Raw genomic sequence first — 25254 nt, 5'->3', positions numbered from 1 at the left:
GTTTTATTTATTTTGCAGTTGATTTTTTTTTTTTGTTTGTTTTAAATTTTATTTTACCTTTTTGTACATATTATTACAAATAAAAACAATTTTTTTTTGTTTTAAATTAAAATTCCCTCATCAAAATTGTCTCCATTAATTTTTCTTCCTTCCCTCGATCTAATTTACAAAACAATTAAGAAATAATAATAATTATAATAAATGGGAAAAAGAAAGCCCCCAAGGTTTTACTATACAATATATAATTTTGTTTTTTTTTTAATTTCTTTTGGGAGATGCGAAGAGGTTATTATTTAAATGATGATTTTTTTTATTGGTAACAACAAAACAAATAAACAATATACAACGATTTTTGTTGTTATTATATATTTTAAAAAAAGTGACAGAGAAAGATATTTCATTTTGTTTGAATTTTCACAATATGGTTTTTTTCATAATAACTTCCTCTTACTTTTGTTTGTCTTCTGTTCAACTTTTTTATAGGATTTTTTTTTTGTTTAATCACAAGAATAAATAAGAACTAATTTTAAGAAAATATATATTTTAATAATAATAATAATTGTAAAATGGTTAAATTGAATTCGCCATTTGTATTTCAATTTTTGATTGCTTGTTTCCAAAAATGTCTATTTGCTTCTTTCCTTTGATTTTGTTGTGGAGTCTTGATTTTTCAAATATTTTTAAAAAATATTTTTCATTTTTTTTCCTTTAGTTAAGTCCACACTTTGTTTTTTCTGATGAAAAATAAAAAAAAAATTAAGATTGACAAAAAAATGTTTGGAACCTCTTACAAACATTACTAAAATAAAAAAAAAAGAAAATCTATTAACTTGTTTTATATACAGAGAAGGCAAAGGTACTTTTTAGGCATTGTTTTTTTTGTCTTTGATTTATTAAATATATACTTTGTTGACTATTCGATTTGGTGTTTTAATAAAAAACATTTTAAATTTACTTTCTTTTAAATTTATTTTTATTTTAACGAGCCTTCTCATTGATTTTTTGTTTTAAATTAATTTAATCTATTGTTTTTTTTTTTAAATATAATTTTTGAGGTTTTTGTCTTTTTTGTTAAATAAATATGTTTCTGTTGTTCTTCAAACTGTGTGGACTCATTGGAATATTTGGTTGAATAGGATAGTTTTTGTTTGTTTACTAGGAAAAGGTAAAAATGATTTTTGTTTTTTCTTTATACACACAACAACATGCATAATTGATTTTATTTTTAAACCTGTTGATTAAGGTATCTGTTTGTTATTATTATTTTGTTTTTTTTTTTTTTTTTGTTTTACTTAAAACTAATTAAAAATCCTCAGATTTTAACAATGTGTATTCATTTTCCTTTGTAAGTTACCAGGTCATCGAATAACTCCATAAGTCCTTCAGAATGACCCAAGGCGAAATTGTAATCAACATCGAGTGGCGGTTCGATTGGTAGGAACGGCGGAAAATCATCAAAATCTGTAACAATATTAAGTGCAAAATGTAGATTAAAAATGATATTATAAGCTTTTAATGTGTAGAGAATAAAGAAATAGATTTAAGAGATAGATGTAGAATAACAAAAATTAATGAGAATTAGTGTTGTTGTAGTAAAAAAAAATAAGCAATTTTATGGATTTTTTTTAGTTTATAATACAAATTATTTGGTTATACATTAAGAACATGTGAATGAATTGAAATTCACGCCAGAGCTGAATCTCATGGTGCTACAGAATTTCATAACTTGACCTTTGCATTGCAGACCCACGAGAGTTCAGATCCAAAATGAATTTTTCTTTTTTTTTGTTATAACTACGGCTTGAAATTACGAAAAGAAATGTATATGCGGCATAATATGAATTAATTATTATTTTTTTTTTTAATGTTTTTATGTATATAAATTAGTGATGGCAGTTGACGTTGATGATGATAAATATATATTTTTTTTTTAATTAAATGACGGTTAAATGTAATGTGTTTATTATTTTTTTTTTTATTGCGGCAGAATGTAGCGATGATGTAGCAGCAGCGCAAGCAAAATACACTTAATTATTTGATTAAAAAACGAATGTATTAATTGAAAATTCAAATTTGGTCTGATATCTCGTAAATGGTGTGGTGTCCGTGGCCTTTGTTTTTTTTTTTTGTTCTACAGTTGGAAGGTTATATTATGAAACATGATTTAACGCTTATAGATCTTGTGTAAATTTTAAAATTTTGTAATATTAAAAATAAAACATTATTAATTTGAAATTGATTTTTTATTCTTATACTTATTCAAATATCTTAATAAGGTTTAAAAATGGAAAGTTGAAAATGTATGTTAATTTTTTTTAAATTTAGGATTTATTAAACATATTATCTATTATTTATTAGACATATTATTTATAATATTATTTTTTGCACACTAATTTTAAATTAAGTAAAAATTTATAATCACTTAAGACATTTTTTTTTTAAATTCATAGATGCGAGCTTTTATTTTCCAAAATATTAACAATAACCCTTATTTCGATTTACAAGATAGTTGTTAATAAAAATAAAATTTCGATATCTTGTTACTTAACTAACAAAAAATTTATTTGAAAACACAGAATGGTTTTAATCGTTGCTTAATCAAATCTAATTGAAAACTTCCTTAAAAAAGTTGACCAGTTTTTCCATAAATTAGGTTTTAAAATACCAAGTTTCCTTATATATCTACTATCAATTAATAGTTTTAAATCTTATTATCAATAGTATTAATATGAACAGAAAATTAAAGAAGGCTTTAATAAATGGAAAAATGAATTCACCAACTGCAATCCCTTACGGAACCAAAAGAAATGTGAGTTCTGAGTACAGAAAGTATTTTCTGTACACAGCAGTGTTGCCAAAATATTTAGAGCCGCATTTGAAAAAGCCAAAATAAAAAAAAATATAAAATTTAGTGATATTCTGGTTGAAATTTTGGAGTCCCCATTTTGTAAAATAAAAAATTATCAGAATATTCCTTGAAATGAATTGAAATCTTTTTACAGCCACGTTTGGCTATTAAAAGCCAGTTCCGGCAATATCAGTGTTGCAGAAAACTTTCAGGGAAGTGTTTGCGAAAGAAGGAGTCTCAATTTTGCTTTCAATTTTTTTTTTTTTTCTGCATTCCAGAAGCTTAACTAGTCCACTGAGCTATTGTTAGCAGGTGCTAAACGGATATTCCAACCGTTGAAGACCCAGTGATACATTGGGGTAATTTGGGCATAACAATTGTACAGTACATTAATTACTTTTTTGAAAAATAATAAACTTCTCCACAATTTTTAGTTCGTACAAAGAAATTCTGGATAATTCTACTACTCTAAGAGATGGCAACAGTTTTCTTGAGCGCGAGGTATGTATCTTAATATTCAAAGGAGGTACCGGTTTGTATCAGTGACGTTTCTGAGAAAAAGTACACTAACATTTCAAGTTTTTACAAGATTGTGGAAATAAAAAAGAATTTTTGGCACTACAATGGTTCATTATTCCCGAATACCAATGTTAAAAATCAAGAGAATTTGAGTGCATATTGATGGTTTCGTTTAAACTTCGTAAATGATATTTCATTTGAAATAAAAACATAACACCCATCTAATTAGACCTGGCATCCCTATAATAGTGCTGGCATGGAAAAAGCCAACCTATGTTTTTCTATTTCTTAATGTCTTGTAAACTCATAAAATGTTCAATTATTGTAAATTGTAAATGCTAGATGTTATTTAAAAAACGGAATGTATTTTATAATTTTAGATATTTTTTTTTCTACGGATTTTAGACTAGAAGTAATGGAGTTGAACATATCCTGTAGGTAGATTAAGTGATCTCTTTTCAGAGCATTTTATTTTTTCGATTATGAGATTCGTGAAAATATACCATTTTTGAGAGTTTCTGTTTTTGATATCTCTAAAACTGTCCATTTCCAAACTCTGAGTCCATTAACAAATTCGTTATGTATATCTAAAATGTTGAATGGGAGGTACATAACGGACAGTAAATCTCCATCATCGTAATATTCGTTATGATTTGAACATCGATTTTTGTACTCGAATAAATAAATAAAATAAACTTTGTGTTAGAAGATCAATATTATTATTTTTAACATTTATTATTAACATTTTTTTTAAAATTAAATCAGTTAATTATTGTTATTTATACATAGTAGAATGTTAAATTAACATTATTTACACAACATATTTTTTGTTATAAACATTTTGTTTACCAAACCACATTTTTTTTTTTTATTAATACAAAATTTATTTTAATAGTTTGTTTCCCAGAAAAAAAAATGATAAATACTATTATTTTTTTTTATTATTTTAATTTCACCAGCTCCATTTTTCGTGTTAAGAATTATATTTATGTTATATTAACTTTATTTGCATGTTGATTTATGAATGCCGCTCAGCAAGAACTCAGACTGTGATGCGATTTTGAATAATAAACGCAAATCACAGGCAGAGCTCCCGAAGAGCAAAATTCACAATTTTGAACGAAATAATTTATCCGAATGCCTTCTTCGTGAATATTATTCGGTGTTTGTTTAAAATAAAAGTTGAGTAAAAAACAAAAATAAATACAAAAGATTGTGTGAAGAAAAAAAAAAAGCTCCAAAAGCATGAGAATAACCACAAAAAAAAAACAATAAATAAATTATGTGAGTGTGAATTTGGATTAGTACAAATATTAAAGCAAAAAGAGAGTAAAACAGAAATAAAACAAAATTTAGAAGAGAGAGAAACAAAGAAAAGAATACATTTAAGCCACCAAAATTTCTGATGACAATACTTACAGTTCTGCCCATCACCCAACAGATTAGACGGACTCAAATTGATCGACTCAGTCATAAAAGCGTTCCGGACGCTCTTTCTATTATTATTGCCGAGCAACGATGGCGTCACACCCATTCTGTTTCTACTACCACTGATGACCGTTAGTGGATTATGTGGCTGCTGTTGTTGCATATCCTGATTATGCTGCTGATGATGTTGATTTTGATGTTGTTGTTGTTGATGATGATGATGATGATGATTGTGCAAATGATCATCATCATCTTCGCTAGACGTATTGTGCATATGATGGTGTCCAGTTACAGTGCCACCAACATTATTAGCACTTTGTGTGCCACAACTAACAGTGCCGCCGTCGCTGCCATTGCTACTTATTGAACAATTCACCATGGCGACGTCATGTTTAAGGCCTGACTTATTATTACAACTACTAAGCGTATTATTTGAATCACTAGAGTCGGTGGAGCGTGGCGGCGATACATCGACTAATGTACAACTTCCGCCTGTAACAACACCACCAACACCATTGCTTCCTCCGACTCCTCCTAAGACTCCACTGTTATTTCCCACTGTTAAATGTGTCCCCACAACATTGTTCCTGTTGGCATCACCCACACCAACAGCACCTACAACTGCAACATCATTTACAATATTATCATCGTCTGGTTGATTTGACGAAGACGATTGCGGCTCCTGTTTCATGTAGAACTCATTGCTCAGTTGTTGTTCTGTATTTGTTTTATTATCAGCAATTTGTGACTGGGAACCAATGTGGGTAAGAACGGGTTTGGTTGTGGTGGGGAACATATTAAAATCACCACAGCCCATATAGCTATTGACCATATCACCAAAGCCAGTCATTGAATGCTGATCTGATGTCACTACACCACCACCTCCAGGTGCAGGAGTTTCAGCTGCAGAAGCAGCATCTTCGATTGACTTGCTTAAGTTTCGTTGTGCCGAACGGATTGGATATGTTGATGTGAGTAGACCTGGAAAATGGAAAAATATTTTATATTTTCCCAATTTTTTTTTTTTTTTTTTTTTTCAAAATATTTTTGTATTTCTTCTGAATAAAGTTTTTTTAAATCTTTTTTTTTTAACGATGATGTACAAACGGAGATATAGCTCACCTCCTAATCTTGCTTTCCTTGAGCTTTCTATCACCGGTGTCAAACGATTAATATTATTGAAAAGAGGATCATTCGAGAAGTTGGGTGAGGTCTCTGGTGAATTATCATGGCATAGAAATACATTGATTTCACCATTATTTTCAGCTTTAACGTGAATTTCACGAGGCACTCTCGAATCAGGAAGCTAAAAAGAAAGATAATAAAGATTCTTTAAGTTAAAAAAAAATAATAATTATTGTAAGATCATACCCTATTAATACAAAAATATAAAAATATGTAAACTGGAAAATTTGAATCTTCTACAAAATTTTCTTACACATTGAACTCGACTATGAAACTTTTAAGAAATATCTAATTGTAAACTGGTCGACCTGATCGTTTCGGATGAGACAAGTCTATTTTTTTTTTGTACGAAAAAAAGCAATGAAGGCAAAAAAAAAATATAAAGATATAAGAAAATTAAAAGTGAAATGACAAATCAGCAATTATTTTTAGAAATGGCATATTCACCGCCACCGGAGGCCATGCGTCTTCTTCACTAAAAGCACTGTGGGGCCAGAAAGAATGTAGTAGATACAGGAAAATTTCAATGTTTTGTGTTTCAAATTTCTTAGGGGCAGTTTTTAATAAGTAATGAGTTTATTAGAGATAGTGCTGTAACACGTCGTTTTTTTAAAGGAAATTCTGATTTTTGGCAAAGCTGTTTATAGCTATCCTAAACTTTTGGACTCGCGTGTGAAAGGCTTGTCAAAAATGCAAAAATATTTCAAAACTTAATTTTTAATTTCTGTTTTAATTACAAGAAGTTCAGTCAGCCAGTAGGGAATTTTCCTCTTTAAAAGGTGAAATCGTTCCAATTTTTGAACAAACTGTTCCGATATTGAATGGCTTTTATGAAAACTCCAATATTTCGACATCAAGGAAGACCTTGATCGAACATTTTGAAGCAAATGTATTTCGGTATCAGTCTAGAAAAATGTAAGGCACTATCAGACACTATTAGGAGGTCTTTCTAATTTCTGAGAGTTGGGAAAAAAATTCTCTCAGGAGCAAACAAAACCAGAGTTTGCCAGAATATTTTAGAGAAAGTGAGCCAAAATTATAAAATCTTTATTTTTTTATGAGATTTTTTTTAATATTCAGATAAGTTTGGTTTATCAGACTTCAATTACATATAATTATTTGTTTTTCATTTTTTTAATACATGTTGGTTGTCATGCTCATTGACGGGCGTAAAATTAAATTTTTAATACATGAGAATGTTATATTTTTTAAGGACTGACTTATTTTTAATTTTAAGTCGCCAATTTCAAAATTTTAACAGTCAAATTTTGATAAATCGGAAATCCAAATTTCGAGTAGCAAATGAAATGTTCATAAAACTGTAAAAGACTGTAAGACAAGATAATATTAACAGTTCATAACGTTGGTGATTGGTGACCAAAAATTACCAAATATGACTAAATTGGAAAGTCTCAGACTGATATAAGAAGAGATCTCATGTTGGCTAACAATTATAGTACAGTCATAGAACTTCACACTAAAGTTTAATTTTGTAATGAAAGTAAGGAATTCAACAGATTCATGCCAAACTCTTTTTGTGTACTATTATTTGGCAATGTGGATCTCATCAAAAAGCTAGTTCAAAAGCTTCTTTTCTCATATTGCTGAGCAACTCGATCACTTATCTGAAAAAACCACTGTTAGTCCCCACTGAAAAAAACTACACTATTTATACCAATGCCGCGACTGTATCGTCTCCGTCGTTTGTTTTTTTTTTTTTTTTTTTATTTTTGAGAAAATTCACAGACGACAACGAAACAGTCCAATGGCCTGCCTTAATGCGTACGTCAACGGAAACACATTTGGATTTATTTTCAAATTCAAATAAAGACCAAGCTAAATCAGTAAAGGAATACTACACATCGAACAAAACGCCAAACGCCTTGATCAAGTATAACATAGAACATCGAGATGGGTGAAAAGGGGTAATCATGCGAACACCATTATTTTCTCTTCGTCTTCCTTGCCCTCAAAAATAAAATTCAACAAAATCATGTAGAAAACTAAGAAAATAGCAAATCATCAGATCGGTCGGTCAATTACTGTCTGCGCCGCCAATCTATTTTAAGTTTTTCTAATGCTAGACGAAATAAGAAAAAAAAAAAAACAATTTTGGTAAAATTAAATAAAATCATATTTCTTTTTTTCTATTCCAAATATTTGACAGCTATTTTTATAAATGAAAGTAAATAAAACAAAATTAAAATTAAATTTAAAACTCACCACAAGCTTTGCCTCGGGTGGTGCTTTCACCACAATTATAATTTGCTCCTTAAACAGCTCGACACTTTTCAAATCACTGTGCGTCACATACGAATGCTGCGAATTCTTTGATATCTCCACACTCAGTTCATCTCGTATTTGATTGATCAGATAATTGAGATGATTCTCTTTCTGTTCGAGTCTATCGCTCTCTAATTGCATGTCTTCCGATGTTTCGGCACTGACCAATGAATTGCCACATTTCCATTGAATGTTGTTTTTTGATTTTTTCTCAAGAATACCAATACCTTCGAGGACATTCGTTATGTCATAGATTCGGCGTTTCAACACTGATAGCTTTTGCGATGCTTCATTAAGATCAACAACACCATCGGGTGATTCTTGGAGCAAATCAACGAAACGTTTTGTTAGTATGCCAAGAGAGGTATCTCCACGACCATCGGTTGAACGTTTCTTGCCAGTAGCTGAGGCAGCTGCGGCGGCAGCAGCCTCTGCAACAGCTAATGAATTACGGGCGGAGGTATTATGGGTAGTCGTTGTTATTGTTGTTGATCTACTATGAGTGTTTTGACGTTGTTGATGATGAGACTGCTGTTGTTGTTGATGCGCTGATGTCGCTGATGACTGTTGCTGTTGTTGTGATTGCTGATGAATTGTGGTAGATTGGTATGGGGTTTGATGAGAACTACTGTGTTTCGCCTGTTTTGAAGGATGTGGCGATGAGGCACTACTACTGTCCGCATTCGGAAGTCGCCGTTTCACTTGCTGTTAAAATAATTAAAAAAAACAGAAATGTTTTAGATAATTCTTGAGATTAGAAAAAAATTATTAAGAGTGGGGTGAATGCTTTATTGACACACACCGATAACCTGTAGGAAATCTCAACAAGTTCATAGTTATTCTATGATTTGATTGGTCACCATCATCAGTAGTTAAAACCCTTTTTGTTTTTTATACACTCGAAAATTAGGTGAATTGAATACGATAAGCGTGCGTGATCTTTCATGACCAGAAATGTTACGAGTTGACGTCAAAAAACCAAGAGTTAATTTTGGAAAGCTAACAAATATACTAAAAAGTACAAACAACAGGCTGTACCATCAGGACAAAATGAGAATTCTCGAGTTACAATAATGCAAAACGGCATTATTTTTTTTTGAATATTTGGAGTAAGGGCATATTGTCTCTGATTTATTCTCATTATTTTTTTTTTTGTTAGTCTAGGTCTTAAAATAAGCCAGAAAATTCTAAATATTTTTTGAATTTTTAAAATTTTTATATTCAAATTGCGGTTAGGGATTTAGTGTTTCCCTCTATAACTCAGAAGTATGAAAAATGTAGTTAGGGTCTTTATAGCCTGTTTTCACTACGGCCCAAATGAGATAATTTCGTCTGCGTTGAATGTAGGAGAGAAGGGCAGCACTCCGTATTATATATTCTCTAAGGAGCAAATGCAAATCATTTTTAGATGTGGGTACTTTGTGGACAAGAACAAAAATAGAATACTGTTAAATTTTATTAAGTGGGTGAAACTCTCTCAGAGAATGAAAAATTATTGTGTAGAATTACCCAAACGCTTTCAAGACAAAAAATGCTAGTTTCTAATGTATCTAAACAAATCGATGTTGTTCAATTGCAAAAGCAAAAAATTTAATTTTAAAAGCTTGAATTTAAAAAGTGAGATAAGGATTTAATTCAATAAACTCGAGATACCTACTATAAAATTAATGAATATTTTGCATTTATTATAATTTTGAGTGTTTATGTATTAGTGAGTGGATTCTGATTTGAAATCGAGAAGAGAATTTCTGTTATGAGAGTATACCTACATAATTTTTTTTTTTCACTTTTTGAGACTTTGTGTTCCTTAACACCAAAAGATGGTAAGATTTTTTTACTTTTTTTTAGCAAAGAAAAAAGGAATTAGATACTTAGTTTTTTTTTTTATTAATCCGGAATCAATGTTGGTAGGATAAAAATGCTTGTAGGAAAAAAAATGCTTCTTTCCACTTCTCTAAATTTAATGTATGAACTCAATAGTTTTGGCTGTGACTGTTGGTCGGTTTTCATCTATTTAGCTTTCACTTTTAATATAAACTAGGCTTGGGTCAAACAAACGTGATAACAAAATGATAATGTGTGCTGAGTTACAACACCATTAACACATGAAACAATCATCACTAACCTTATAATAATCTGTTATATGTGGTTCGGAATTCCTACTGGATGGCGTTGTGTATTTTCCCGTGAATGTCTCCATTGTTGCACCATAACCATGGTCAAGCAAATGAACATTACTGTGCTGATTCATTTTCACTGTAGGTGCCATTGCTGATGTCGTAGTAGTGGATTTCTCACTGCTGCTACCCATCTCCAGATATGTTCTTCCTGACGCTGATACTGTAACCTTGTTATGGGATTTTGTGACGACAGATGATGATGATGACGATGATGCTGATGCAGTCTCATAAGACAGCTTTCGTGCTGCTGTATTTGCTGATGCAGCAGCTGCCGATGATGCTGATGATGAGGAGGAAGAAGATTGTTGCTGCCGTGATGTGGCTCGTGAGTGTGTCGTTGTGCTTCCGTTTCCATTGTATGTATTATTGTTACTGCTGTTCGAGGTATAATATTTGGACATTTTATATAATTTTTTTTTGTTTTTTTAAAGATTGGCAGTAACTTTCGTAAAGAATACTGCTTCTTTGATTTTATCTATATTAACAAAAAAAAATATATATATATATTCTCCCACTCACTCTTTTGCTCTCACTCTCTTTCTCTCTTTATGTTTTGCTTATTAACTCTTTGTATTTTATACTAGCTTCTTAAGTTTGTTTTTTTTTTGTTTTTGTTTAGTTTTTAAAACTAAGGTAACAAGGTGATTAAAATTTAATCGTTAAATAAATAATTATCCCTGATGCAGTCAGTACAATAAAAAAAAGTTTTCCTTTTTTTAACTTTATTCTTTTTCTTCGTAGATATCTTGTTGTTGTTGTTGTTTAGTGAAGGTGTTTTGTGAGGATTTAATATGTGTATGTGAGTGTGGGTATTGTACTTTTTTTTTTTTTTTGGAAAATTCAGCTCATTGTCTTATGTTCTAACTTAGCACCTATGGATTCTTCACATCTGAAATGAAACAAAAGAAAATTTATTAATTTAAATTAATTATGAAAAGTGTTACTTATAGCTAAAAAAGTTTAATTTTTTAACTTTACATTTTTCAAAAAATGATATCTTTTATTTAAAACCAATAAATTGTCATTTTTCTGGAAAATTGAAAATACCAAAAACATCACACTACAGACACAAAACTTAAATTTTTAACTAAAGAAGAGTTTTTTCTGCAGAGGGCCATATAACTTCGGAAGCATCAATAAATCATTTGTTTACTCATCTTTGGTGAGCATATTTCGAGTCTAAGTTGAGACCAAAAATGTGTACTTTTTTTCTAAAGGATAAAAAAAAAATATAGGGTGGCATCTCTTAAATATGAGCAAAAACTCGGCAATTGCGCGCAAATGCAAAAAAAAAAAACAAAATTTTGAAAATCACATCAGAAAATTTCAAAAATCATAAAAAACATCGGTTATATTGAAATGGAGATAAGTTAATTTTATAAAAAATTTTAGGCCAAACGAAAAGTGGATAGAATTTGTTTTGTAAAGATCACTATAACCAGATTTGTTTTGAGTAGTTGTTAGTAGGTTATAAGGTCTTGCAACATATCAAAAAAAGTCTGCTGAATATTCTATAGAAAAGAATGTATGTCCATTATTTATTTCCCCTGTAGTGATTGGTCTTGTGATGCATACAAAGGAACAAAATTGAGAATTTACTTAGGAACGTGGTAACCGATCATTTCTGCTGAATGACTACTAAACATTATATTTTTGATTGTCGTATTGGTAGATTGGCAGAGCTTAACAAAAAATTACTATTTCTGAGACCATTCCAGTGAAGCTTGTCACTATTGTGTTACACCAATGGGGACAAAATTCTCCATTAATTAATTAAAAGAAGAACAATTTGGCTGTTTGAAGTAAAGTAAAGAAATTAAGAAAATAATTGATCACGCATATTAAGCTGTGTGAATGTAATGAAAATGATCAATTATTTTTAATAAAATGTTTGAAACATTTTCTGCGGGCATTTATTTCTCTTTTGCCAACGCTTATTTAAATGAATTTGTTCAAGAATGTTAGCTGGAAAACTAATGTTAAATGTACTAATTTTTTTAAATTTTGATGAGGAGAATTATTAAAAAGAAAGTTTTTGAGGTTAAATAGAAATACAAATATTAAAAAAAAAATATCTTAATTAAAATGTTTGTTTAATGAAACCGAGAAAATAGTTGCTGTTCATATGTCTAATTAAATTATATGATCTGTACGAATTCTTTCGATCAAAAAGCTACGAGACAGATATCTTAATACGTTTGTATGTATGTGTATGGATTTATGCTTATAATTTTATAAACGGCAAATAACAATATTAACACAATTTAAGTTTCATTGAACCCAACAAAATCTACACAAAAATTATTCACAAAAATTTAAATTGTTAATTTTTGAAAATTTCATGTTTGATATCTCAATCGACATGGTAGTATTCACCATACGTACAAAAGTTTAAACACAAACACAATAAATCAGCAAAAAAAAAAAAAAACATGTACATTTGGCGCGAAATTTAAAATTTGTAAATTCACTTCACACTTAAAACAAGGTAAACTTAATGAAAGAATTTTTTGTTTATATATAAAATTAATTCAAAATGCAAATTTAACGTCTTTTTTTCAACTTATTAAAAAGCTACGACATCGACCAACGCCGACGAGGAAAGAATGATTAACCTGAAAATTACTGTTTCCTCTGATCATGAAAAAAAAATTATAAAAAAAAACTTTGTCAGTTCTGCAAGACCCCGTTCCACCGCCATCATCAGCCAGTATTGAAATTGGGGTCGCTTTGGGACATCCTTTGGAGCTCAATTTTTATGTGCCCAAATATTAGAACTATATTCCTATCATCTATGCATCTAATGTATCTATACTAGACTTGAAGTTAGGTATTTTGCTTCTTCAAGGGAATTTTTCGGTGGCATAAACCGGTGATACCAGTTCCAAATCTAATATCTCATGTATAATTTTTTTTCTCATTCCCAGACCACCACTCCATGTGCCTGTGCCATGTGTTGCTGATATAAGAAATATTTTTTTTTTCGTTCCCTCTTTCTGTTCAAAAGATTATAATATACGTGCTTCAGTGAATAATAACGAGAGAAAAACATATTATTTCCATGAGAGAGATCTACAAACATGTTCAGGTAGGTAGATTAAAAATCATCATCATTCATCCATCCATCCAGGAAAGATGAGCCACGAACTCCTACATTGCTATTAACGTATACCTACAGAGCATTGTAAGGTCCATGTAGAGCAGGAAGAGTATCTTCTGGGATTTGCTTGCTATACAACAAAACAAATTTGGATCAAATTTCGAAGAAAAACCAAAAAAAAAAACAGTATACATTTTTAAATATTTGTTGAACTATATCGTTTACTGAAATTGGATATAAAGAGAACTATAACTATACACAGTTGCGATGAACTAGCTACAAGCCTTAAAGACGACGATAAAGTAGAGTGAGGTGGAAAGATGTACCACGGATGAATGAATCTTTTTTTTTGTGTTAAAGAAGTCTGAATGAATTTTGGAGAAAAAAAAAAACATTAACAAGAGTTTGAATTACCTTTTTTTTCTTAAATTAGCGATAGTGTTTCTATACAAAAAAAAAATGGAAGCAATATTACTGACGTTGATTGATTTCGATGGGTAAGCATTTTAAAGAATAATCACCTTAAGAATACGAAAGGAACGTTTCTTAGTGAATTATTTAAATTAAAATTTCGGTTGATTTGTTGATTTAGAACCTTGACTTGAATATGTTACATAATAGGTACCGTCAGTTTGTATTCTGATCAAATTATGTATGGGCATTCGGTGCTCGGGTAAACAATTAATTGTGTTCTAAATTAAAAGGCTTTTGCTATTTAGGTTTGTGATAAGAATTTACTTATTCTGCGTCCAATCGTGCGTAATCCTCTCTTTCAAATTAATATTTATGTATTTGATCAAATTTGGTCAAATTGCTTGCAAGTACACATTTTTTTCACGATTTTGTTGGATTGGATAGAAACTATCAAATTACTTGATTCTCTATACTTAATAGCTTTAAAATTTGTATGCAAAACAAGTCATAAAAGCATGCAAGTCACAAAAGTGTGAATGTATTAGTAATAGAATTTGAGAGTTTGGGGACTTGTTTGATAAATTTTACATGTGTGCAAGCACGATTAGAATAAATTGCACAAACGTAGGTACTTCATCCTAAAAAAAAAAACATTTATGTTTTAATAACTCAATCAAAAACAAAGTACAAGTTTGACAATTTCTGTCGCTATCTAATACGAAAAAAAGGCAAGCATATCTATTACATGTTCGAATAATTTTTTATTTGGTAACAGAGTAAAATGTATTCTCAATAAAATCCAAAAATAGAGGACTCTACGACTGTACGACTTTTTCACAAAAAAAAAAAAAGAAAAAAAGCGATTTACTCACCCCTTTTTGAAAATTGAAACATAAGTGGAACCTATTTAATAAAGTCAAATAAAATGTATTTCAACAAACCAATTTAAGTATGAATTATATCAAAAATGGCTGAAAACTATTCGAGAATACTACAAAAGTTTTTCCGGTACCCATGGCCCCAAAAGTGGCCAGTTATGCAGATAACCGTTATTAACTCGTATTCCCTTTTCAAAATACATAAATGATTTAGTTATATCCGCAGCTTGGTTAAGCTTTTAATTCTTATCGGCAGCTGTGTGCTGTTTTTGTGATGCATGCGTAAACGACAACTTCAGATATAGATAGAAATGTCAAAAAAAAAAAAAAAAAACAAACAAAACAAAACCAAACCAAATACCAAAGTATGATTTTTACTTAAATCATAACTTACAAATAGAGGCTTACAGTTGGACAATTTGTTTTCTTAGAATATACCCAAAGCCAAGAATAATTATGTTGGTATTGATGACCTTTTAGTATATGATATTATGTTATGAAACGGGCCCGTTTCCATCTTCTTTAGGCAAAGGTTTTCAAAATTGTTCTCATAAAATCGGTGAAATGATTTTTGGCGGAAAAAATACGTTTTTGTAGTTCCGAAATGTTTCGCGTTCACTTTGTTAAACTTAAGTTACGTGATAGCGACGAGAGCTTTTTTTTTATACAAATTAAAGTAAAGAGTACACCCCGAAATAATTTCAAAGCTCATCGGATCTTACAATCCTCGCCCGACATATCTTCCTCAGCCAACTCTCAACATTGCTGTCATTTTTATACTAAAAAACACAATTAAGGTTCAGTTTTTCATTTCAATATAGTATTTGTATCAGGGTTAAAACCGTGTTAACCCCACCAACATGTTTTCCAGTTTTGATCTCGTAGTTAGTTCCGAGTTAATAAATCAACCGGCGGAAACAGAAGTAGCGCCACCATCGAAATCTATAAAGCTGAGTCCATATTATGTTAATCAACACGGTTTTTTTTTTTTTTAATTGTTGACCAGCATGCTAGTCGTCCATACTCTCAGTTAAGTGTGGACGTGTTGTTGTAGGTACATGTTGAATGTCATTTTTGAATTCAGCTGCCATTTTACGGTTAAAAACAATGAACCATTTGCAACATTCTTCGATCTCTACCGATTTCAATCGGGTCAACCAAAGTTGAGTAGCGCTATTGATCAACACGTCTAAATTTACTCCACTTTGTTGATCAAGCGTGTTGATCATCACTAATCAACATAATGTGGACGCAGCTTAACAACTGAGTTAACTATGGTTTAATGTGTAGAGTAAACTCTGCATTCTGAACTGAAAAAGGAACCCTAAATAAATTTTTAAAAAATGGGTTTGAACACATGTACACTTCTCACTCACAGAAATTCATTTAGTAGGTTCACACCGTAACAAACAAAACTGTTATACAATTATGAGAAAAAGATGGTGGTAAGATCACTATTTATAACTTTTGACATTCTTGTCAAAAAATAAATTTTCTCTGCAAAAAAGTCGGAAAAGAAGTATGATTTTAAAAAAATCACATAACTACGTACATACATACTTGCGGTACCGAAGAACGGGGCTAAACGCCGCCGGAGCGGCGCCGCGCATATTCAACTACTAATCGCATGTTTTAAAAAAAAAGTCTCTAGGGGCATTTTGAACCGATATGGGATGGTAGGTGGTTAAAATTCAAACTAAGTCATTATGCCAAAATGACATAAAAACTCGAGGAAATTCTCTATGCTCAAGGCATTTGTCGGTCATTTTAACGTAACATAACGTACGTCTTTCAAAAACTATTTCAGCTTTGTGAAGCAGACATAAGAGTTCTTCTTAAATAATTTCAATACTATAACGTATTCAGTGTTGCCAATTGTTACAAAAAAAAAAAAAACGTATGACAAAAGAAGTGGAACGTATTTTTTTTCGCAGTGGAACGTATTTTATTTTTAACAGAAGTATATTATAAGATACTAATATCCTATTCATAAATTGTAGATATAATTTACTTCAAAATATACTTTAATTCATCTGAAGGTATTTAATTCATACAATAAAATTACTGCAAATCCAAATAGGTTTCCCTAAGATATTATTTTTTTCTTTTAAATCCATTTTTCCCTACCTTCTTTATACACATATACTTATATATATAAATTCTAAAACTATTTTATTTAATTGATACCAACAAACGACCGGTGCAATGCCCCTTACCCTACCCGAATAAATCCAACAAAACGAGCCAAACAAAATAATTAAACATTAACAAAAAAACAAAGAAAAAAAAAAAAAAACGCTTCATTCAATTATAGTAAACAAAGTTTGCATAGTATAGTAAAAGTATAGGTAGAGATAAAGTATAGGCGAGGTACAGTTTCTTGTTTTTAATAATATATATATATATGTAGGTACATTCATTTATACATACATATAAATTTGTGTACCTACATTAGTAGTTATATCCTTTAATTCTCCTGTTCATACAATAACTATGAACAGGCTATGTATTCATTTTTTTATTTTTTTCATCCCTGTGTAGCCATTTGCGAGGGAAGTTCAGTGCCATTTTCTATGCAAAATACAAAATAAAATAAAATAAATTTGTAAGAAAAAGTTGAAGCCATTATAACAATGTTTTATATGACGCCACCCTGTATTATCCGTATCCCCCTGGTAAACGGCACGACATAAATATTAACCCTCCCGATTTTTCAAACAGACATACAAAATGTTTACATATATACAAAAAATTTCCTATCGACTAGAGTATAGAGGTATTATAATGTAGGGGTAACAAATGAATCCACAGGGTATACATAAAAATACAATAAAAACAACAAACTAAAACAGGGAATAGGGTATAATTTTGTTGGTATTAGTGCAAGTATATAAAACACATATAATTATTTGTATGTATGTATGTGTGCCTCTGCCTATAGTATAAAATGAGGGAAGACATTTTCTTTTCCGGTCTCGTCGAAGTCGGCGCGGAGACGGGGAGGTGTATTATCATCCACAGACGCTTCTTTTTTAATGTCTACACTTATTTCTTTTTTAAGACTTGAGATCCTTGTTTTAATTTTTCTTCTTATTCTTTGAATTTTTATAGGACTGAAATTATTTTTATTGATTGACATTTGACACATTTGATAATTAGAAGACGAAAATAAGTTCAATGGACGGTAGTTATTTTTTTCAACATGAGAACAGAAAAAAAAAAAAACAGAATACAAACCGGATGTAGCTGAGGGGGTGTCGGTAAACTATATTTTAAGAAGAACAACACACAGCGCAAGGACTGTTCATATTGAATATATATCTAAATTTGATTTGGAATGAAACGGAAAAGGAACTTTTTCACAGAAAAAAAAGGAACAAAAAAAAAAGCGATTTTCACACACCCTTTTGAAAATTGGAACATAAGTGGAACCTATTTAATAAAATCAAATAAAATGTATTTTAACAAACCAATTTATGTCCGGATTACATCACAAAACCGTTGAAAACTATTCGAGAATAGTGCAAAAGCTTTTCCGGTACCCATGGCCCCCAAAAGTGGCCTATCAACCAACAACGTCATAGTAACCGGCGGATTCCACTCTTACACATCACTTACAACAAGAAAATAAAAAAAAAAAAACTTAAACAAAAAAAAATATATAAAAAACACTACACGCGCGACATGAGGCGCCGAATTACTAGTGTTTTAAGCACTAGTACCGTCATCAGCAAGCAGTAAATACCAGCACTGACGCGGCGGCAGCAGCAAAATAACACACAACTAACAAACCAAGCGTCATACAAAGCACTGATGGCCGCGACTGCTTTCCCAACTAGCACTGGAGTCTCTTCTACACACTACGACGACGTCGTCGTTGTTGTCGTCGCCACATTCGTCGTCATCTGCCTGCCCAAAGCAAGGAAGGAGGAAGAGAGCCAACGGCGCGGAGCGGAGCGGCGCGGCGCGACGAACCACCACCAATCTTCATTATTATCATCATCATCAGCCATACCATGCCAGCCATCACCACTATCCAATCCACACCATCATCGTCATCATTCTACCATTTTTACCATTCAGAATCCACCCAAGTACAGTTAGCTAATAGAAAGAATTTGTGTATCTCTTTCTTTTTACATTTTTTCAGCAGTTGTCTCATTCGTGGTATATCTTGCTCGTTCTTAAAATGCTCTATATTATTAGAAATCTTAAGAATTTTAGCCGCTTTAAGCGTGTGGAACGTATTTGTGGATCGTAGACAGATTTTTTGTTCTACACCTTTGATATAGGGGCTGGAAATGGGCTTTTTTTTAATATTGATGAGGTTTGAAGTTGCATATGGTCTTCTCTGTCTTTTGCATTATTGCCATTTTTTAATGGCACTATTACACTATTTACTATGTGTATGATTTCGTTTCTACAAACTGTGGGAAGAGGGTGCATGGCCCTTCCGAAGGTATACGCATTAATAGTACGAACAGAGAGTACCAACTACTACTAGTTTTTTTAAGTGCATAATATAGTATTGTTTTTTTTTTTTTACTCTCATATGTGTTTTTTTGATGCTTTGGAAAAAATTCACGATAGTTCACACAAAACAATATAACAAGTAGAAAAAGGGGATAATAGTGTATAACAAGAAAGCAGAAAAAAAGTCTGGCTTATTGTGTTTAAAATTGTAGTAGGAAACGATGCGATGGAATACAAAAACAAAAAAAAAAAAACCTCAAATAATACAACAAAACGAGAATGAGAACAAGAAACTTTACTCAGTTTTTCTGTGTTGTATCTTTTGTTTTGAGTCTTTGTTTTGAGGATCGTGGGAAGATTGCAATTCAGGGATTTCAGTTCAGAATTTTTGTATAATATGATGCACAGAGAGAGCTTAATCTGTCTTCTTAGTGTCAGCAGCATTTTTTTTTTTTTTTTTTTTTTTTTTTTTTGAGGAGAAGAAAAATCTTGTTCATCATTCCTAGTGGGTAAAAAATATTTATATATTTCCTCCCTTAATGTATTCTATTTGTGTCTGTTTTTGATGTTCAGTGTATAATCGTGCATGACTTGGAAAATCGATAGAATTATATTTTTTTTTTTGTATGTTTTATGTTCAGAGTAGAATGAGAACTTATAGTTGGAAAAATACCAAGAAGTTTAGGGAAGGTTTCGGAATAAGTAAGTTTAATCAGAAAATGTAGGCAGGATTTCCGACCAAGCCAAGAGAAAGAAGGGGAATGCGTATTTCAACTTAAGGACTTTCCAGCTTAATAAGCTAAATTTGTAAAAAGTATTTGGTAGTAACGAATTGGCTGTGTAGTTGCTACGAATTGTGAACTTAATTCACGTTCCACATCCAAATTTTATTAACAATACAACAAATAAATTGTTCGTACGCGATTTAACCCCAAATATGTAAGGAAAATTAACTCAGTTGAAGTATAGAAAAGTGAGGCATCGAAATCCTCATATCGTCGGTGAAACCAGAAAAGTGTGTAACTCCATTTTAACAAATTTTATAGGAGAGCAAAAAAACAAAATCGTTTTGAAGGCATTTGTATGAGTTTTCATTTTCTAATTTGCCAATAAAATAAAAACTATGAACTTTAAGGGGATTCTGAGTTTAAGGAACGGTAGATATTAGGTTTGTCTAACAGATGGCATTCAAATCTAATTTTCAGAAAATTTGGAGTTACACACTTTTCTGGTTTCACCGACGATATGTCAAATTCAATAGAAAAATAAATTAGTCTCACATTTTTTTTAATTCTACGTCAATTTTTCCTCTGAGTACACATCCCTGGACCTAATTGACATTTCCTAACTGTCTGCGAATAGGGGTTTTTAATTCATGTGAAATACCTATATGTTAAAAAATGTGACCATCCACAATTTGCAGTTCGTTGCTAATGTGCAAACTGCTTTAAATTTTGTGGAACCTATTTTCCTCAACTTTATATAAATAAATAAATGAGCCTAACATTCAATATATGTAAATGTATATACAAGCCGTAATTTATGTGCAGAGACGTACGCCAAGTTGCCAGGGCCCTGGGACAAGACTAAATTTTGGGGACCCATTTGATATAGAAAATACCAAATAAAAAAGTACGTATACGCCCTACTTTTTTTTGGGCCCCTGACCTGAAATGAACTAAACTGAAGAATATAATTTGTCTCTCTTGCGTCTGAAGTGATTACTGTCAAATATCTTATCTTTTTGCCCCCTCCCCTTTGCCCCAATGGTGTGTACGCCTCTGTTTATGTGCCTTTTCATATTATTTTTGACAGGTGTTTATTTTTTTGTGATTAGGTGGAGATCCTTTAAAAAAGCATCTAGATACTTATTTAAGGATCCTCCACATTAACTTACGAAACATAAAAATACATTATGGTAAAATGTGGAACGTATTTACATTCAGTGTTCCCAAATGAAAATGATTTTCAATCTGAATACAGAAAAAAATGTGTACAGAATATAAACCTAAAAATGTTCATATCAATACTTTCAGAATGGGATGCAATTTGTTGTGGAACCTAATTTCATATTCTGTCCCTACACCATTAAAGATGATTTTATTCAAACATTTTTGACATTTTTTTTATACTATGCGAGATGATAAAAATGAAAACCGTTTAATTGTGGCATACGGAATATTTTCGGAATAGGTATTCTTTACTTGTGAAACACACTTTGGGGTTAAATTTAGTACTTGCATTTAAATCCCAATTTTTTTTTTATTCTAAGAACTATTCAGTGCTCTCAGCGTATATCTCAGGCATTGAATACACGGTATAATCGTCGTATATGATTTGTGTTAAACCGATATCGTTAGAAATATCGAAAGTGAGCACATACACTATACGAATCACTTGCGATTTCATAAATTTCGAAAAAACAATTTATTTTTAATACGCTCGTTAACGAGATTTATCTAATTGGAATAATCTAAATCATGAATTGATTAAAAACGCAAACATAACACTCATCCAAATAATCGTATAGGTTATACCTCTTGTTTTCCAGTTTTGGCAATTGACCGTACGATATTGGTACAGCGGATACTTTTGTTAAAACACACTTACAGTTGGCGTTTTCTATTTTGGCTGAGCGATCAGAGCAAAGATCTGAACTGATTATATTTAGAGCTTTCAGATTTAGTTATGAAACACACCCAAGCGCCAAATTGTTTATAAAACTTGAATAATTTTAGCTTGTGTACCTTGTCTTAGGAATTCATTTTTAATTTTGCATTTTTTCACTCAAATCACTAAAAAAATAAGTGAATTTGGCTTCGCTCAGTGTTTTATTCTGAGCAAATCGATGAAGTTCAGAGTTGGTTCCGATGGAAAAAATTTGTACTCTAATGTGTCTGATTGACAGTTTCGTGACCTGCTCTGAGCCAAAAAAAAAGAAAAAAGCCAAATAATCGCATACGATCCAACTTTTCTGCGAGAATTGTACGCGATCTGGGTTGTACCGATATCGTTACCAATATCGAAAGAAAAATTCACTTACGATTCCATTTACCATACAATTTTTTCATTTGTTTCCATTATTTGCCTTTAAGATCGGGAGATTTTTGGCGGGAATTTAATTACGTATTTTTTTAAACACAATGGGGGTTAGGGGGTATAGTTTATATAAGACCGGAATTTATCAAATATTATTTGAACAGGATAAACTCCAGTCTTTCTTAGTAGCAACTTTGACACCGTCTATGAATATGGCCCAATGAATAATTGTTTGTAAAACAAAATTAAAATTATTATCAGATGTCAGCTTTTGTGGCAGTTTTCAACAACATTTTTGTTTTAACCGTGAGACAAACACTGATCTAGTGACCCAAGAGTGTTGTAGAATTGATCTCCAGTGGCTGCCAACTTTTTCATTTTTGTTTAATGATTTAAGGATGTTATCAATAAAAACCACTTTTAACCTCAGTGAAAAACATGCTTTTGAGAGAACAATATAAATTCATTCAAATTATTGTTAACATTTATTTATTATTTAGAAATTCAACATCACTCAAGTTATCATTATAATAAAATGGATTGGCCAAAACTGAAATTGCAGAAGAAGTCAACATTCAATCAGAGAAAAGACTATGATTTTATAATTTTTTAAGGCTAACCAGAAAGCTAATGCAGGATGGGTTAAAAGTACTCCTAATATCATTGTGTGAATGTGATATATTAGAAAGTAGAGTGGAATGGAATGTCAATAAATCGATTTGAAAAATTGTCGGGTGTTGAATGGGGGAGAAGCAAAGGGGTGGGTATGCTCGAATTTGAATTTTTATACTTTAGACTTAGAAGAATAATAAAATGCAAAAAAAGTCTTGTTACAAAATGATAATTACAAAGTGCAATGAAGGCAGAGTTTAAAAATTTGTCAAAAAAGGCATTACAAAAAAACAAAAAACAAAATTTGTAATAGTTCTTTTGTGTTAAACTTTTTTGTAGGTTGCTCAGTAATATTCAACAATAATTGTTTCTGTAATACAAGAATAGAAAAAAGAATTGATCGAAACAGATTATCCGTTCATAATTTCGAGCAATCACGACGAAAATACCTAAACAAATTTTGTATTGGAACTTTTTTTAAACAAAGGTTAAACTTTTAGTTCCGATATTTGTTTTCATTTAAAATAATTAGACAGGATTTTTGAACACTTCAAAGATTTTAACTTTGTTGTTTTACGTACAAACAGTTAAATTATTCAAATAAACTGTTTTCTATGTTCGCCATTTTGAAAACAATAACACTGTCAGCAAGACTTTTCGATAACTGTCATTAGGTATTATGGACACCAAACCGATATATTTCACAATTATTAAAACTTCAACAACATTAATTAAAACTAATACACATTTACTTAAAAAAAAAAAAGTACTCACTCATTATTTTCAAATAATAAAATTTGAGTCCGTAATAACAAATTTATACGGATTATCCAGAAATATGTTTGCTTGGCTAGTAATTTACTTAGCAGCATAACTTTACGTGGGTATGGTTTCGAGTCTTCGAAATTTCGAAAAGTTGTACTATCAAAGGCGCTTCTTTTTATTTTTTCAAAACAAGAAAAAAAAAACTAAATTATATGGCTACACCGTGTATTTTTTTTTAACAAAAATTTAAAAAACTAAACTAAATAAAATTGCATTTTATTTTGAAGTGTATAAAAAGCGAAACAATTAAAATATTTAACACTTTAAAAAAAAAAATTACGAAAAAACAATTTCAAAAAAAAAAAAATAAAAATAAATAATAAATAAAAACAAATTTTAATAATGAAAAAAACAAAAAAAAAAAACAAAAATTACACTAAAATGTTTTTTTTTTTTTAAATTATTTTAATTCTTTTGAAAAACAAGTTAGATTACACTTCATAATGGAATTTTGAATTTTGAAAGAATTTTTGCAAGTGTAAAAAAATAATAACAAAATCGCGAATTAAACATTAGACTACTATCATTATCATATTAAATTTAAATTAATTTTCTAGAATTATTTTTTGGTTTCGGTTACAGATGGAGCCACATATCGTCTTGTTTTTATTATTATGTTTATATTTGTTGTTTAGAACATTATTTTGTTGACTTTTTTGTTGGTTATGTTGCGAGGGTTTTGTTTTTTGTTTTTAAATTTTGAAAAGATAACTAAAATTGCGTGTCCCGTAAACTCCTTGATTTGGTTCTGTTATCCTTGTTTATTATTTTTATTTATTTATATTGTGGTCTTAATAAAAGTTGCGTACGTACGTCTTGCGCGTAACATAACATGCGACTAAATTTAAAAATGCAATCGGAGTCTGGAATAAGGGGCAAAGAAGGGCCCTTTTTCGTCTGGTTTTGTGTTGCCGATGATTTTTCGTAGGGAAGGAAGCAGCAGCAACAATTTAGTGGTGGTAGTGTTATTCAACTACTCAAATAACTGGTTATTGCATTTGCGAGTGCCTAATGCCATGCAGCAGCAACAGCAGCAGCAACGTCAATAGCAAGGGATGTGACACAAAACACCACCATCTAAAACCACTACGAAGACACTGCCGTTGTACCTACATCGAAAAATTCCACTCTATATTTTTTGTTTTGTAAAAAGGGATGAGCGGCATTAAGGCACAAGGGAGGAGTACATACTCATTGAGCTGGAGTAAAGAAAAAAGGCCTGCTGGTGCCGATTTTGAACGTAGCTTGAAAAATATTATAATAATGACGCGAATGAATGTATCAAAGCGCAGAGAGAGAGAGAGAGAGCGAAATAGAGAGAAGCAAAAATAAAGGAATTAATGCAAAGAATTAAAAAAACAAAAATTGAAACGATAGCGGTAATGGAGAACCAACACATAGATAGGTTTATTTGTCAAGATAACAGTATAGCGGAAGTTGTCATAGGCTAATAAAATGAGGAATGTCTAA

The 25254-nt window shown here is 30.8% G+C and overlaps 1 protein-coding gene across 2 annotated transcripts; it reads right to left on the bottom strand.

Moving 5' to 3' along the window:
• LOC129914715 (transcription factor E2f1) lies at positions 1-18858 on the bottom strand. 2 transcript variants are annotated; one of them, XM_055994059.1, is made up of 7 exons: positions 18306-18858; positions 10389-11332; positions 8204-8968; positions 5918-6101; positions 4787-5776; positions 1355-1461; positions 1-734 (listed from the first exon to the last, which is right to left on the bottom strand). In XM_055994059.1, the coding sequence occupies exons 2-7, from the start codon at positions 10842-10844 to the stop codon at positions 681-683; spliced, it is 2556 nt and encodes an 851-aa protein (XP_055850034.1). In that variant the 5' UTR covers positions 10845-11332; positions 18306-18858; the 3' UTR covers positions 1-680. The 2 variants fall into 2 exon arrangements, with proteins under 2 accessions (XP_055850034.1, XP_055850035.1); XM_055994060.1 differs by lacking the exon at positions 1-734 and having other exon boundaries at positions 1026-1461.
• Positions 18859-25254: the final 6396 nt, after the last annotated feature.

Source organism: Episyrphus balteatus, chromosome 3 (genome assembly GCF_945859705.1).
Source record: "Episyrphus balteatus chromosome 3, idEpiBalt1.1, whole genome shotgun sequence".
NCBI lineage: Eukaryota > Metazoa > Arthropoda > Insecta > Diptera > Syrphidae > Episyrphus > Episyrphus balteatus.
The sequence above is the reverse complement of the archived record's forward strand: the minus strand, read 5'-3'. Positions and strand labels throughout refer to the sequence as shown.

Coding starts and splice junctions, on each gene's coding strand:
- LOC129914715 (XM_055994059.1), bottom strand. CDS start 10,844: ATGTCCAAATATTATACCTCGAACAGCAGTAACAATAATACATACAAT. Junction 8,969..10,388: donor ATATAACAGATTATTATAAG/GTTAGTGATGAT, acceptor TTATTTTAACAG/CAAGTGAAACGGCGACTTCC. Junction 6,102..8,203: donor CACCCGAGGCAAAGCTTGTG/GTGAGTTTTAAA, acceptor CTTTCTTTTTAG/CTTCCTGATTCGAGAGTGCC.